The 17718-nt window shown below is 36.3% G+C and overlaps 1 protein-coding gene across 3 annotated transcripts in view; it reads right to left on the bottom strand.

Annotated features, from left to right (window-relative positions):
- LOC117419481 (metabotropic glutamate receptor 8-like) overlaps positions 1-17718 on the bottom strand; it is a 148484-nt gene that overhangs the window by 44790 nt on the left and 85976 nt on the right. For all 3 annotated transcript variants that reach the window (XM_034032252.3, XM_034926190.2, XM_034032253.3), the window contains 3 exons: positions 7722-7857; positions 5490-5644; positions 3496-3633 (listed from right to left, as the gene is read on the bottom strand). In XM_034032252.3, the coding sequence (XP_033888143.1) occupies positions 3496-3633; positions 5490-5644; positions 7722-7857 (429 nt within the window). The remainder of the gene's footprint in view (positions 1-3495; positions 3634-5489; positions 5645-7721; positions 7858-17718) is intronic.

Below are 17718 nucleotides of genomic sequence, written 5' to 3'. Positions count from 1 at the left end.
AAATCAATATGGCTAGGTTTAGTGTTTTATGATTATTTTCTTGATATTTTCTATAGCTTTTTATAATTCTTGAAGTTGTCCTTTTATGCAGTTTTTTTTTCACCAAGCTCTTTTACCCTCTTGCTAGAGCGTTGAAACTATATGGTGCGTTTAAAAAAAAAAAAAAAGTTATTAATGTCATCCCTGTTTATTTACCATTTTTGAAGGTCAAAGGACAGCCTGTGTTCCCCTGTCAAGCTTCCTGTCTCCTATTTTCACCCACCAGCCCAAGCAGCACATTTTACCAAGTTACTGAACCTTGTAGGCAAGGGCCTAGCCTAGGAAATCTCCACCTGGACTAGGGCTTTACTGAAGCATGATGAGGCAAACTTTCCCAAGCCAATTTTCAGACCATGATCACATGACTCACCCATGTTTTAACATCCTCTATAAGACATTTACATATGAAATATGCATAAATGATAACATGTTGTTTTTACAGTTGTTGTTTGTTTAAAAGCTAAAATAGAATTTATTCCAGACCACAGACAAGTCGATTATATCTTTGAAATAGGGTTACATTTGTAGTGTTTAGCACATGATACTTTATTTTGTTAGTTTACAAATGCTTAGGTATATACACTTTATACACAGTATACTTTATACTGTATCTGAATGAACTATTGTCCCCCAAAAAAGTTAACAAGCTTAATCTTGTTAAGTTCCCTTTAAAATAAAGCTTGACATAGGTAAAAATAGGACAAGTGATTCTACTTTGCATGTAAAGTACATAATAGAACAATGGACTGATTAATGATTAAGAGCAACCCATTAATTACAATATCACCAAATAGCATAACTTACTGATGGGTGCTCCTGGTGGTTTAGAAGGAAGAAGTCCCTATTTTAAACCTTTTGTTTTTACATATGATAAAGACATATAATATGGCGATTGCAAATTGTGTGGTGTTTTTTTTTTTTTTTTTTTTGCGGCCAACCAATTAATTTCATGAAGCAGATTCAAAGTTTGTCCTCCGGAGGTGAAAGGCATATTAGTCTTGTGAATAATCCCACTGCCCCCCCAAGCCCATCAAGCCCCCCCAGCCCCCCCAAGCTCCCCCACCCCATGTCCTAGTCCTACCACTGTTTATATAGACCCCTGTAGGCTCACATACTGTAGGTTGCCAGTCTGTACCTTTAAAGATTGTCTGAAATCAGGCTGCATAGATGGGGATAGCTTTGGATCAGTAGTAATTGATTATATTGTACAATTATTATATTGTGAATAATTAAAAATGACTAAAGCAGAGGTTGAAAAAATATTGAGAAGATAAACTAAAGGTTTGATGTATCGTAACGATTTGGTTTGTGTTAAATATATAGCTAAATCAATTGTTTACATAATTCAGAATTAATGGTTCTCTGTCTGTAATATTCTGGTGTGTTGTAGAATCTAGAATTAAACATGAGGACAATCATCTGGGTCCAATAACACCACACAGCCCTACGATCCTGCTGTCAACTGATTATCTTCTCCCAAGAATTTGTGTTGCCAAATTCCACAATATGGCCACCAACTGAAGATTTGGCTGTGGAATGCATAAATTGAGCAGTGCCATAACAATAGACGCCTGCTGTATGTTCACTATGCTGAAAGGTTGTTCCACTGTTGAAAAGCAATTATAATTATTGAGTATGTAAGCTTGGATTAATTGTCATGGATTACTTGTATGGTTACAGTAACACATTTGAACAGACAAGGATCCTTTGTTTGCTACTAAATTGTGTGAACACCATTTACAACCCTATTGGATCTAAGGGATCACAGCAGGTTATTATATTTTTTTTACATTAGCAGTTTCAGATTCTTATCAGTGTACTCTTGTTTTCTTTTCAGAATTCATCCTGTGATTGATGAACCAGATATCTCAAAAGAGATCATCACATTTCTAGTTACTTGTAGTTGACAGAACACAAATGCTGTCATATTATTGTATAAACAACATGACTGCATACATTCTTCCTCAAGACAGAAAACACTGAGAAAATAATAGGAACTGGACAATAAAGTAATTATTTTCATCATGTCAAGGCACTGGGACACTCTGGACCGCTTCACATGAATGCTGAACAAGTTCCAGCTGCCCAGGGTAGCATCGCATTTAAATATTATGGGATTGACTCTCTTTTTTATAAAAAAAAAATAAAATAAAATAGCTGATGAATGAGTCCATTTTCAGCTTAAATTAGTTTCTACATAGCCGTTTCTACCTACTGATGTAACATTTCACTTAAAATCTATACACTAAATGACTGTTTATTTTTTATTTTTTATTTTTTTAAGTATAAACTGTTCCTCAAAAGAAACCATGTATGTTTCATACAGAGGGGAAAAGATGATAAAAACATCACTAGTAAACCCACTGTTGTGTTAAGAACTAGTACTGTTGTTTTAAAAAAAGACTAATGTTTTATTAAAATGGCCTGGCGATACTGTAATTGTATAACTGAAAAAATAAAACTTTTGGATTTATTGCAAAGGTTTATAGAAGGTTGTGTGTGTGTATTTTTTTTATTATTATTATTGACCCTCACTATAACGCCACCTTCGCTTAGTGCCTGTTTTTGCCCATGGCCCAGCTAGCGGTATAAGGAGGGTTGACTGTACAAAAAAAAAAAGTAATAAAATCCAACGTTTTGGCAAGAAGTATTTTTCAATTTATTCAGTTCTTGGTGGGCAATATACGCTGAAAGTCCACAGCAAGGTACCATGAATATTTGGTTAAAAGGCGCCACAGCTGTGCCTTTTTTTCATTTCAAACCTGTCTCTCTTAAAAGGCTGAGACAAAAAGCAGCTTAATAATGTGTATAAGTTGTGTGGCTGAACCTGGTTCATTATTCATTTTAGTAGGTATTTTTGTAGTAATTCTAGTCACATACTTGTGATGGAATGGATCATCTGGATTTTATCAATCTAATCATTTATCATTTTAATTATGTTGTGCCCATTTCTTGGCAAGCAAATCACAATATTCTTTGTCAGGCTCAAAATGTAGAACATTATGGATACAGTAATGTCTTTTTTCTTAGAAACATCCCTCAAAACCTGTTTGTTTATGGGCTTTTTTTTAAAGAATATTATTTTGACAAAATAACTTACACAATATGTAAGAGGACATCCTGGCCATGTTTTTTTTTGTCAATCTGGTAAGTATAGTGATAATGGAATCATTAGCAGGTTTTCTTTGTTATTGGTTACTAGCTGGTGAGATGAATGCTTTCCAAAAGTGAGCAAGAGTTATATATAATGAAATAGTGCCTTAAATCTTGCATATGATCCAGCATTGTTTACCCAGATTTGTTTTTTCAAATCAAAATACACATTTGTTATGACATGTGTCAAAACCTACATAGCAAATGGAAGTGGATTTCAATTATTCTGAAGGTTTTGCATATGTACTATACCTCTATATATTCACATGATTTGCCTCTTTCTTAACATAGCATAGCATTTACCTGTGCATTTCTTGAGATTACCAACTCTCTTGCCATGTGATCCTAATTTACATCCAAAATTCTCTTCCCAGAACTCTGCAAACCATACGTTTCGTCTGTTGTTAGCTAGTGACCGGCTCCTAAAATATCTATCAAAGCCTGAGATAAACAGAGAAAGAGGGAAGGAAAAAGAGAGGAAAGCAGTGAACGCCATACACTGTGAAATAAGGCTCAATTACTATGCAAGAATGCCTTTGTAAAGTACTTTTTCTTCTGTGGTTTTATGTCATTATTTGATTAGCACAAAAAAAGATAAGCTACTTCAGTACACAATTTGAAAAACCTTCAATTAAAAAAGCTTTTAAAATCATCATATGGGCCTGTATCTTAGCATCAACTATAGCGAGTGTGGCAGCACTCTGAATAATACGTGAATGCATAAAAACATATCACTTCTCTTAGAGCTTGAGGGAATGCAGTGTAAATAAATTAATGTGGTTTATAACCAACCTCCCTCAAATCTACTAACCTTCCAAGGAAAGTCTCAGTCATGTTCTACTGAACCCTTTATGCCTGTGTGAATACACCGTGTAACAATTATTATTATTATTTTTTGTTCCTGGGTATCAAGTGTTATTTCCTAATTGCTTATGCCTCAAAAGTATAGAACATGGCTATTATTCCCCACAAACTTTGCTTTTGTGACCAGGACAGTGATATTTTGAAATTTACCTATTTTCCAGAACATTCCAGATAGATTCAGTGCTGAGTAAACTTGGAGTAACTTCTAGAACTTTCTAGAACTTTCCAGTAATATAAATAGTAGTATAAATACAGGGGCCTTAAGCCCACCAGTTCAGTTTAGTTCCAGATGCCTAAGTGGATACATATCTGCATTTTTCTGAGATGGCATCAAGAGGCTGCAAGCATCCGTCAGATGCATTTTGAGACTTCAAAATGGTGGCATTCCTGATGGGTCTCCAAGGCGGTTTTACCAAGTTTCCCTGCTATCTTTGCCTTTGGGACAGCAGGGACACCAAGGCGCACTACCACAGGCGGGACTGGCCACAGTGGACCGAGTTCTCTGTGGGGAGGAACAACGTCAAGTGGGAGCCACTGGTGGACCCCCGGAAGGTGCTGATGCCACCACTGCACATCTGCAATTGGGTCTTATGAAACAATCTGACAGAGTTCTAGATAAGGAGTCGGCAGCCTTCAAGTACCTTCAAGACTTCTTCCCTAAGCTGTCTGAGGCAAAGGTCAAAGCCGGTGTTTTCGTCGGCCACAGATAAAGAAGATCCTGGAGTGCAATGAATTCCCCAAGAAGCTCACTAGTAAGGAGAAAGCGGCTTGAAACAGCTTTGTCGCAGTGGTTCTGGGCTTCCTGGGCAATCACAAGGCCAAAAACTATGTGGAGCTGGTTGAGACTCTGGTGAAGAACTACGGCACAATGGGCTGTAGGATGTCCCTCAAAGTCCATATCCTTGATGCTCATCTTGATAAATTCAAGGAGAACAAGGGAGCGTACTCGGAGGAGCAAGGTGAGCGCTTCCACCAGGATATACTGGACTTTGAACGCCGCTACCAAGGACAGTATAACGAGAACATGATGGGAGACTACATTTGGGGGCTGATTCGTGAAAGTGATTTACAGTATAATCGTAAATCTCGAAAAACTACTCACTTCTAAATCTTTTGTAGTCATTGTTGTATTACTTTAGTATAAATACATGCTAATTTGGATTAATATGTTGTTTTTTTCTGACTTTATGTGAACGAAAAGACACAAATTCACCTGTTTTCTCATTGGAAATAGGTAAATTTCAAAATATCACTGTCCTGGTCACAAAAGCAAAGTTTGTGGGGAATAATAGCCATTTTCTATACTTTTGAGGCATAAGCAATTAGGAAATAACACTTACTACCCAGGAACAAAAATTGTGTTACATAGTGATACCAATCAGGGTGCAAGAAATCAAATCCCAATGGGTGTGTAGGTTTCTTAGTGTTCCTACCATAGATAGAAGCTCTTTTGGGCAGAATTGTGACAGCCCCTTCTGCCACCTCTTCTTGCTGAACAACTGGTGCGATTTTGGAACCCCAGCTATCAGAACCAACCCAGAGGAAATGGCCAGTTTGATTCATCCTTTTGGCTGCTTCCAGCACCCGCCTGCAAGTTAGAAATGAAGTGTCACACAAAATAGCACCATCAGATGATTACTACTTTCAGGTGAATTAAATTCCAATATGTCTTCATTTCACCAATATTTTGTCTCTGACAGGTGTAGACCAGCAATCATGTTGTGTCTTTAGTTATCTTTAAGAACAGCTGGTAGTCATGGTAAAAGACTTAGTAAATATGGATGTCTGCTTCAATGCTAAATATTTCTGTACTTTTTCAAAAGGTGACCAGGGGCTTTAGATGGGTGTAACTCAACTTTCAGACTGGCTTCCAACACATCAAATAGTTTCCCCTTAAGCACTTAGGTGTCTGTAGACCATTTTAATGTATGCATGAATACTTTCTTTAGACATCATTATTGCAAGGGGTGATCGATATCATTTGAAATTAAGTGAACTGTATTTAGTGGCATAATATAAGCTACAAAAAAAAACATCTGCATTATCTGCTCATCTTTTTATGGATATTTTATTAAAAACTAGAAACTAGCGCTTGAAAGCTAGATAGAAAGATGTTTCATAGTAAGAGCTCCATTTGGACGTGATGGGCTTGTAATGGAACTTTATTTACCTCATCACATTCTTAAAACTTAAATTAACTGCATAAATATCAAAGCGCATTTGGGTCAACAGCTTTTAAAAGTGAATTTAGCCACCATTACATGCCACATGTAGCTTTTTCATCATTAAACATTAGTCTAATACTGTGAGTAAGTAAATTGAATCATATACATTTGAAATGTTAATCAATTTCCTTGGATTTATTTATCTTTTTAAATCTTGATGTGGTCGACAATGACGAGGGCACCTTTGATTGCACCGGTCTCTAGTACAGAATGCAACCGCTCTAAAATCCGGGGTACAGCATGCTTGCATTGGACCTTAACAACGAAGACGAAAAAGTCTGTTTTGCATCACCTAGAATTTTAGGATTGAGACAATAAAAAAAAAAAAAACTATATGAACTATCATTTAAAACTGTACCGGAAGTCATAATAGTAGTACAATATTTCATGTTAGTTTTCGAAATCTCACATTCTTCAATTTTTGTCAGTTTTTCATTTAGTATATGGAAAACTACAAAGTGGTATGTAAGGCTTGGTGTTTAAAATTGAAAGATGCAGAGCGCCATTACTGTAGGAAAACAATTCTTCAGACCAATGTGTATAAAACATGTATGTGAGCAAGTGTTTTCTTACATTTTTGCATTACATTATGTTTTTCTTTACATAAAAAAAACAAATTCAAGCTGCAGTATAAAAATAAGTAAATAAATGTGCATATCTACAAAAATAAATGAACAATTAATTCAGCAATAATATGTATAGGGACTACTTTGTATTGGTGGAAGGATACATTCAATAAAAAATGAACTTAACGTTTAAAATCTAGTGTTTTTTTGTGTTTGTTTTCATTTTATAAGATTAATATAAAGTCATTTTATAAGCACAATAACACACTCCAGGGTGTTTAATGGTTATACATTTCCAGGAAGGACTACAGCGCTAAAGCAATGAAAATCACGTTCATTTTCAGATGTCTAAATTCAATTGTAACATTATAAAGGGGATTTGGATGCTTATGTGCACAAACAGCAAATGTAGATGTATTAAACCATCTACATCCAAGTCACTGTTTAAAATCAGGTCTAAAGAAGACCCAACTACGCCTGCCTTCATGTTTTGCCAGGCATTCCGAAGAAGTATTTCTTCACAATACTTAAAGTGGTGCTTCCAAAATAACTGGTATTGACCAAAGTGCTTAAGCAAACTGATTTTCATGGTACTTGAGAATGCCTTCTACAGCAGTACGAGTAGAAGACCAGTGGTCAGTAATATTCAAATAGTTTAAGTAATACTTAAGTACAATATTGTTTGCCAATACTCCTGGTTGCTACACTATACAGTACTATAATTTTACCAATTATGTGTAGTTGCAGTACATAAGTAGAGCTGAGCAGGTAGTAGCTAAGCAGTGATTTTGTAAAACTTTTTGGAAAGGGATATGTTAAACGTGTACTTTACTATTTATTATATATACATGTATTTATTTATTGAAATACAAACCTGATGTCATCTTCATTTGCAAACATAATCACAGCGCGGGCGTTTGTGGTTTCCAACAAGCGTTGGATTATCTTGTCAAATTCTCCTGGTTTTGGTTCTCGAGGGATTTTCAGTGACTGTGCAATGCAAACACCACCTGCATGAAAAACCCAATACCATTCAGAATCTAATGAATTCTTTATTAGGAAACCCTATGAATAGATATGCTACTTCGTACAACAAACCATATCCTGTAATTCTATTCTCATATTTATAATATTATTTTAACATAAAATCCTCTTAGCAAAATCTAAATGAACTTGTCCTATGGAGGATTGAAGTATATTTTAAGTACATATCATGTAACACTAGCTAAATATAAAGCTGTCTATTTAAACAGATACAATTATATTAGGAATGCAATACAAAAATGCTGTCATATTTTAATGTAACCGAACATACAGAATTTTCGTTTTTTTCCCCTTGGTCTGAAAGTATGGTACATTACTTCAACTCTAACAGCAAACCTGTTTGTGAGGAAATGCATTCTGACAAGTGTACTCAATATTAACAGATTAACAGATGTACTCTTTTTCAAAATATCCTCATTTAACGGAAGAGTTTCAACCTTTCATTTTTACTGAGTTTCTTCATCTCAACATAGGATGATACCTTTCAAGTGGATGTAAAAAGGCTAGCATACAATTTGAAAGGAAGATCAGATGAAATGCAATAAAAAAATAAATAAAAATACCAGTAATTGCATTTCAGTTCAGACTGGCAGGTACATGTTTCGGAGCACGCGTGTTTCAGCCTCCGTTTCCCAAGTCGCTGGGGGGTTGCAGAGGTGAACCGGGATAAAAATAATAATTGGGCATTCCAAATTGGGGAGAAAATCGGGGTATAAACCATTGCCAATTACTACATTTAAAATAAAAAGGTCAGTAGGTTCCATTCCAGCTGTGCCTGTCGAAGTATGCAGCACGGTCAGATATTTACACAGGGAAAACCTTGCAGGTTACATGATGATTTCCTAAGATGTCCTTACCAAAGGGGAGCTGGAGTAGTTAAGCTTCTTGTGAGATTTGGATTGGACTTTATGCAGTACTATGATAAGTCCTGTAGGACTTTTTACATTTACAAAACACACAAGGTCACAGTTTGGAGCATCGTCCAAAAATGACTTAAATTATCTCTACAAAAACACACTGCTGTAGTAGATACAATCTGTGTAAATATGATACCAGCCCCCACATACAAATACCCTTGATTTCCAGATCTAATTTTCAGATTGTGTATCTACCTAATGACTCTAGATTAAAAAAGTGCTTTATCACCAGCTGTGTGGCTGGTTATTAATCAGAAGCAGGCTTTTATAGCCACCATTCTAATTTGTCCAGCCCCACCTCATGATGCATGATTAAGCAAACAAAGGAATCAAACTACCTGAATCAAACTACAGTATTTCTGCAGTTCATAAAACTGAGATATTTGGCCACCCATTTTGAATAAATTAATTTTAGTTATTTAATACCACAGGCCAATGTCATTACAAGGGTACAGGTTTCCCAGTGTAGCTGCATTAAGTTAATTGTCTGAAAATGTTAACAAGCGCAATGATTATTAGCACATCAGCTTATTGATTTTTCCTGTGAGAAATTGGGATGCCCAAGACAGTTCCTATGGTATGAAGATAAAAAAAACACAAAATATATACCTTGAACTGACAACAAGCTGAAACAAAAACAATTTAAAGAAAGCAACATTTAAATCATATATATATATATATATATATATATATATATATATATATATATATATATATATATATATGGTTTAACTCCAACGGCACTGACTAATTAGAATTATTGACTTTTTCATTTCTGAATTTGTCACAGGTAGATGCTCCATCAACTGCATTAACATTATTCTTGGAAAGAGCCCTCAGTGCACATTTGTTACAATGGGTGGATAACAGGCTCTGACCAGCACAACAAGGTTTCTCATATGCGTACCTTGATCACTTGCCTTACTCGGTTAAAATCAAGAGAGATTAAATCATTTATCTTGGTTATCGTAATCATAAGCAGCGTTTACATGCACAAGTCATGACAGTTTTCCTCACGACGTGTTTGCCATACTTTTCAGGAAATGAATTGCTATACAGTTCTGATTTAGGAAAAAAAAAATCGGCCATACCAATGCAGATTACTCAATTCATAGTCACTTAGAGGAGGGGATATTTTAAATGTCCGTGTCTGCTTACTAAAAGAACGACTCTGAGTATCGTGAGGAGAGCTACATGCGTTGCCATGAAGATAAAAACATTTAACAAGAGAAATGAATCCACATGAATTCATGTGTTGCCGCGCTCATTCTGAATTACACCATTTTACTACTTAGAATTTATATTTGTGTATGTGTGTTTGTGGAACATCTAAAAGTTACATTTCATTAACACTAGAACCGCCTTTTACAATTCATGTTTTTATTTTGTGTATATATATATATATATATATATATATATATATATATATATATATATATATATATATATATACACAAGCCTGTTGTTATCTCTACTGGACCTGGCAGCCATCAAGTTAGGAGAGATTTCATCTTGAAGCTAGCCACAGTGCTTCAGTAGAAACATTTTGATCAGAAAACTGCAAAGCTGCAGGCTGCAGCAACCCAACCTGGATTCTGTGCTGCGAGTGACACACACAAGATAAATCATATGTTACTTTCGTTTTAGATTAAAAACTACTTTTGTTTCTACAGTTTTGTATGTGCATATACCAGTTTACACACTAGTTTCTTTTGAAATGTTTATTTTATTACAGTTTTTCATTTTTTTAAGCAGTGCTTTATATGTGGTAAGTTAGAAAATAAACCCTTTTATGTTTAATTGTTCATTTAAATACAGCGTTTCAGCTGTGCAGATGTTTGATATGATGTGCTTGAATACAACTTTTGAGTTGTATACGATAGTTTGTCTTTCATTTTAATATTGATAATGTTTAAAATGTACCGTGATAGTGACTGCTGTCAGCGGTTCTAGTGTTGAAGTAGTCCATAAATGTACAGTGTGTGTGTGTGTGTATGTTTTGTACGGCCTTTCTACTGGAGATTACGTGATATTAAGTCAGAAGAACGGGATCTTGACTGCTGAAACATTGTGAGCCACAAGCACAATTCCTGCTCCGGTTTACATGGGTTCTTACAGCAATTTTTATCCTGAGAAAGTGACTGACCCTGCCCTTAAAGTCGCGCTGCCAAAAGGGCGTCCTTTTGCTGTTTCACGATGTATTCGCGTGACGACGTCACACAGTCAGGACTGTAGAGTCAATTTTCAAGTGCATGTAAACCAAGCCATAGTCCGCATTTAACAATCCACCACAAAGTTGTCTTTTTTGTTTCTCATATTACAAAAAACTATGCGAAAATATATTTGAGAATGAGGCATTTATAAGGCAGAGCATCTTTTTAACAAAATTAATGTACATCTGTGTTTCCTTTAGAAAACCAAAAAGCTTTTTTTTCAATTTTTCTGAGCAAAAACAGAATGTAGAAATCAGAGACACTTATTCTGAACCTCATTAGTGTTTAAGCTTAAAATGAATTGAAATTTAAAGGTAAAAGTTCAATGTTATGTTACAACTCATGCCTTGGGTTCAGAATAACATGCCTTTGATGTTCAATGGGTGATATTGTGCCTGAAACAAAGTCCTATTCTGCACTGTTCTCGCTAGAGATTTACTGTTAGCATATAATTGCCTTGGAAAGAAGAGCCCTCTAAACATGTCTATGAGAAAAAGCTTTTGAATTTGAGTGTGGTTAGCTTTAAGAATTGTCATATACAGACCATTCATCAAATCCTCTGAAAACCCTGAAATCGTATTTTTTTCCATAGTGGCTGCTTTGCAAGGATATCTTAAAACACAGGCATGCAGTGGTATTAAATGTTGTGAGTATCTTGATGGCTGCTGGATACAAGATCCCTGATAGAAAGTGCATGTCTGGGCTATGTGACCTCTATTTGGTCTGGGGACATCGCCAATATTTTTGATAAATGGCTTTTGGCTTCCTTCACAGTGTTACAGTAACTAAATAGGGTTGTCACATGGTGAAAAAGCTCAAATGTTCAACTGGTCCTGAAGGTCAAACTGCACATTTTAACAAAAACGAAGACACTTGCTAACCTTCCCATAGCCCATAGTTAGACATGTTAATTTAAAAGCAATGTATTACTACTGAAATATATACTATATGCTTATTAGGATCTTTGGAGAGAATTTCTGAGATACGTTTCCCTTGTAAAACAAGGTCTGTCCAAGGTGAAAAGTATGTTTTTTATTTCTTAAATTAATAAACATTATGTCAAACTGTAATTAAAAAAATGAGTTACATACCCAATCTACTTTAAAAGTCATTAAATTGGGGTGAACCATGCGTTATGTTTTGAATAAACCATTACTAAACTCACAATCTACTACTATGTCCAGAATAACACAGGTCATGCTGCTGCCAATCACTGAGGGCTCTATTTTAAAAACTAATACAACTGCCTGATAGACAGGAGTTACTTCAGACATTTGTAATTAACATGTTTTAATGCATTACACATGAATAGGTGAGTTTTTCATGTACGGTGCTCCATTGTTATATCACAATCTGACACCATTTATAGTCAACGTGGTCTTACCATGAATGAACTGAATACGTGATTTTTTCAAGTGTGAAATCATGACGGAGCCCTGTATTTAGATTCATATGATTTAAAATTAATTATACAGTATGTATAATGTAAACTACTGTAGAGTTAACACGAAATGCAGAAGAATAAGAACATAAGAAAGGTTACAAACAAGAGGAGGCCATTCGGCCCATCTTGCTCGTTTGGTTGTTAGTAGCTTATTGATCCCAGAATCTCATCAAGCAGCTTCTTGAGGATTCCAGGGTGTCAGCTTCAACAACACACTTTTCACTATATAACCGAGCAATTTTTTTTTTATAGCCTCCCCACATTGTCTAGATGAAGTCAACATAAACTCATAGATTTTTTTCATAGATTCCTTCTTCAATTTCAGTATCTCCCATATGGTATTTATAATGGCCATTTTTATTGCCTGCATGTAGTACCTTACACTTTTTTATATTAAATGTAATTTGCCATGTGTCTGCCCAGATCTGAATGCTGTCTAGATCATTTTGAATTACCTTTGCTGATGCAACGGTGTCTGCAAATTTAACACGTTTGCTTACTATACCAGAATCTAAGTCATTAATGTAGATTAGGAAGAGCAGAGGACCTAATACTGATCCCTGTGGTACACCACTGGTTACCTCGCTCCATTTTGATGTTTCTCCTCTAATCAGTACTTTCTTTTTTCTACATGTTAACCACTCCCTAATCCATGAGCATGCATTTCCTTGAATCCCTACTGCGTTCAGTTTGAGAATTAACCTGTTATGCAGGACTTTGTCAAAAGCTTTTTGGAAATCTAAATAAACCATGCCATATGCTTTGTAATTATCCATTATCAATGTTGCATCCTCAGACAAATCAAACATGTTATTTAGACACGATCTCCCTTTCCTAAAACCATGCTGACTGTCTCCCAGGATACTGTTACCATATAGGTAATTTTGCATTTTGGATTCTATTATAGTTTCCACAAGTTTACATATAATAGAAGTCAGACTTATGGGTCTGTAGTTATTTGGTTTGGTTTTGTCTCCCTTTTTGTGGATCGGTATTACGTTTGCAATTCTCCAGTCTGTCGGTACAACCCCCCCTGTCTCAAGAGACTGTTGCATGATCTTGGTTAGCGGTTTGTAAATAACTTCTTTCATTTATTTGAGTACTATTGGGAGGATCTCATCCGGCCCAGGGGGTTTGTTTATTTTAAGAACTCCTAGTCCCTTTAACAAGTTATTTAAAACTGGATAGAAATAGGTCGACATGTGGGGCATGTTGACCGTATCCTCCTTTGTAAAAACTTGTGAAAAGTAATCATTTAATATATTTGCAATTTTTTTCTCTTCATCTATGATGTTGCCATTTGTATCTCTTAGACATTTTACTTCCTCCTTGAATGTTCTTTTGCTGTTATAATATTGGAAAAACTTTTTGGAATTGGTGTCAAGTACTCATTCTGTGTACTTTGTTCTTGGTCCCTTTTAAATGCTGTGTAAAGTGCCCTTTTTCTCGGAATATTTTTTTAATTGATTTTTTTAAACCATTTTGGCCAAACAAGATATGAATTTAACATGTAACCAAGCTTAAATGTGATGTTTAATAGTTAAGGTAGCCTACATTTGTACTAAACGCATAGCGTTCTCGTTCTCTACCATACTGTGGCACTGCCACCCTAACCAGCCAACTGCAAGGTAGAGGCAGGAGGGATTGGGGGCTGGCCAAGGTATGGTAATCAGGTACTGATTTACTGCCTGATTATAGAATTGAATCAGCCTGGCGATCTTCCCTGCTCCAATCACAAGTGTGGGGATCAACAGGCCGAGGTAACCCTATGTACAAAATGAGACTGGGATCAAACTGTAACTTGAATTTCACAGCTCCAGCGCCTTAACAACTGTACAAATGAACCTGATTAATTTGTACAACTGTTAGAGCTGAAGTTTGACAGTACATTTACTACAGGGATCAGATCTACTCTCACCACGTCACCTTCCCAGTAACCTCATTGTACTGTAACTCAAAGCATTCAGAAAAGTAAAGAAATCCCTTGACAGAAACATGTATTTGCTACTGTAGTTCAGTATGGAAAATGACATTCAGATTGATTCTGTTTACAGATGCTTAGCATTTATTAACAATATGGTGGCAATTCATTCGTAACAGGTATGATTAGTCATGTACAACAATTTCGGGGGTGAAACCTCAATCCTCTTAGCCGCTAGTAAGACTACAATCTGTTTTCTACATTGCCCAGGCTTGCAGATGATTTATGACATAAATGGAAAGCAAGTCATCATGTTGGTGACTTGCTTATTGTGGTTATTCAGTTTCTTGAAGAACTATGAATTATTTGCCACTTAGTTTGACACAAAATTAATCCTATGGTGCTGCAATATGGAATGAAGTATCCTATGTTTTTTATCCTACAGCACCAGAAAGACTGTAGCAAAAGTCATGTTTACAGTAAGCTAGGTATTCTATATGTATGCAGGTTTGTTCAAAAATAATAATAAACAGCTACATAGTTGTCTCCATAATTTCTTACAATTATATTAAGATATAACAGAGCTGGATTATGTAATGTATACCCTCTTACAGCAACATATCTGTTTTGTATGGTGTGCACAAATTGCTAAAATATCCACAATGTCAAATTGTTCAGTTATTTGTATAAGACTGCTCAAATATGTATACAACATAATAAAATGTCTTATTCTGTGTATTGCACCCTGGTAAACTGAGAGCCATTTTAGGGCTTTTCCTTTTCCCAAAGCACTCTTTTTGTACCCTAGTGTGTGGCTTACCAAACGCCCCTTTTTACATCTTAATTTTAAATAAATAAATAAATAGATAGTTAGATATAAATAAGTAAATTTTAAAAAATCTCTTTGCTTTAATGGTGTAAGTGCTGAGAGCCGGGGGTCCTCTTTTTGGGGCAAGTAAAGCTCACCTCAGCACGGGCGGCTCTCAGCAACTATACATTATTAAGTAACCAAATCTGCAACACTCTCCTTCTTAAGTTCCAGTCTCCCCCTTGGGTAAAGTGAAGCTCGTTTTCCAGCCTTGGAGGCCCGACAGCATTGGCCTCACCTTAACAAGGGCGGCTGGCCACTGGCAAACAATTGTAACCCAGTCACAAGCACTTCAGTCCACTATTTATTCTCTCTAAGCTAGAGCTGCAACTCCAGCAATCCATTTCCATTCTGTCATCTCTCCTGTGAACTTGGTTTCATTGAGTTTTATAGCCATTCTGCTCAGCCAGAGTGGAATTTTTAGACTGTTTTGCTCAATTGTGTATGAAATATGCATACATAGCTGCTTGCATTCATTCTAAAGAAGGGGCTTTAAAAACTGCAGCAAAAAAGGATAATAGGGCAGTTTATTTATTTTTGTGTTTGTTGTTTTTTTAATTGATGTAACCTGGCCATTTTTGTATTTCAACAAAATATACCGTATTTCTGAATAACCCAGGGTAAAAACATTGTTTTTTCTCTCTTGTTTACAAAGATTTAGTTCCCTTTCAATTCAAAGATGACCAACAACAATACTTTTGGGATATGCCTGCCACAGGACAGGTATTTACTGAGCATTTTATGTCAGAGCTGCCGATAGGCCCTTCCGGGGAGTGACGTCCTTGGTCCCGCCTACCGAGGGAATAATTAGTCACTCCGCGGAGATCACGTTGTCTTTTGCTTCTCACATCAGGTAAGTTAGGTAGGTATAACTAACCTGTCCAGTTGCTGTGATTGAGTCTGTGTAAAATAGCAGTCACTCGAGTTTTCTGGAGTTCCCCTGCAATTCAGTTCCCTGGAATCAGAAACTTAGCTTCTGTGAACTGAGCTATAAACGCTACGCAACTGTGCTGCGTTTAATCTTTTCAACAGCCTACATCGCTTTGCAATTGTAGTCTGCTTTCTAACCTTACAGCACTTGCTGTTTTGTGTTTTTTCCTCTGCTATTTGCAGCTTTAAAATAAAAAAAGAGAGATGCGTGATTCCTCCACCGGGACCCAGCTCAGCTGCGACCCACTGTTGAGTTGACCCACCTGGCGTGGTGACTGTTTTTCTCTTTAATTGTACTACTGTGTTATGCACCTGTGTCTTTCTTATTACTACTTTACAGCTCCGGTTGTGTGACTGCACGCGGTCCAGACTAAGCACCCTTGCCCAGTACCCTTGGTGCTTTGGTGCCCCCGGTACCCTCGTGCCCTCTGTCTGTAGGCAGTGCTCCACTCTGTTGCAAGCTACACGCTGCCCTGGTTATGTGACTGCACACAGTCCAGACGAGGCACCCTTGCCTAGTACCCTCGGTGCTTGGTGCCCTCGGTGCCATCAACAGTCCAAAGCACCTTTGACCATTGTTCCATAGTCTAATTTCTGTGTTCTTATGCATATTTGTGCCTTTCAGCCTAGTTCCCCTTTCGTAACAGATGTATTCTTACTGCAACACATCCTTTAAGTCCTGATTTCAAGAGTGACCTTCGTACTGTTGATTTGACGGACAACGACACCTGTGCCTTCTGCCAGTTCTGTTGTCAATTCAACGCTTGCCTTCTTTCTATTCCTTAAGGATATTATCTTCAAGTATTGCTTATCCTTCTTAGACAGCTTTTTGGGTCCATTCCTGGGTTCATCAATTACAGATGATGTTTCTCTGTACTTGTTGATTATGCTTCGGATACCACACGTGACGCAAGCTATTTCACTCAATGTTTTTCCTTCTTTATGCAAGTCAAGGTTGTTATAATAGTAGAAAACACTAGTGGAGGCTTTGAGTAAATTGTTGATGCTCATAATGCATCAGAGTAGAAAAATACAAAATGTCTAAAACTTTTGCACAGCAGTGTGTGTGTATATATATATATATATATATATATATATATATATATATATACAGTACAATGTTGCATTACCTTTATGAGAAGACCACCTGTCTAAGACTATGTTTAGACTTCAATATTTAGTTTGAACCTGAGTGCTTGTCTCAGCTATAGCGAGTGTCTTCCTTTTTCCCAAGTTGGAGTGCTGTCATTGGCTATTCCACTGGGTTCATTTGTATTTAATTGCACCTGCTGTTCCTCTGTTCAGTTTTTCTTTATATCTGTAGATGGTCTAACTTCCTCCTGTGTTTGAGTTCTCTCATTTGTATTTCTGTATTCTGTACTTTTGCTAAAGAAATTTGTAGTGCCACCTGTTAATGGATGTTCCTAATAACATAGGGTGTCGTAGAAATAATGTTATACCACTGAGCTTATATAATTTGCAAGATTGAATTCACTTGGAAGGGAAAACAGGCATACTTAAATCAAGCACTTAA

Source organism: Acipenser ruthenus, chromosome 14 (assembly GCF_902713425.1).
Source record: "Acipenser ruthenus chromosome 14, fAciRut3.2 maternal haplotype, whole genome shotgun sequence".
Classification (NCBI taxonomy): domain Eukaryota; kingdom Metazoa; phylum Chordata; class Actinopteri; order Acipenseriformes; family Acipenseridae; genus Acipenser; species Acipenser ruthenus.
Note: the sequence above shows the minus strand (reverse complement) of the source record. Positions and strands in the feature narration are given on the sequence as shown.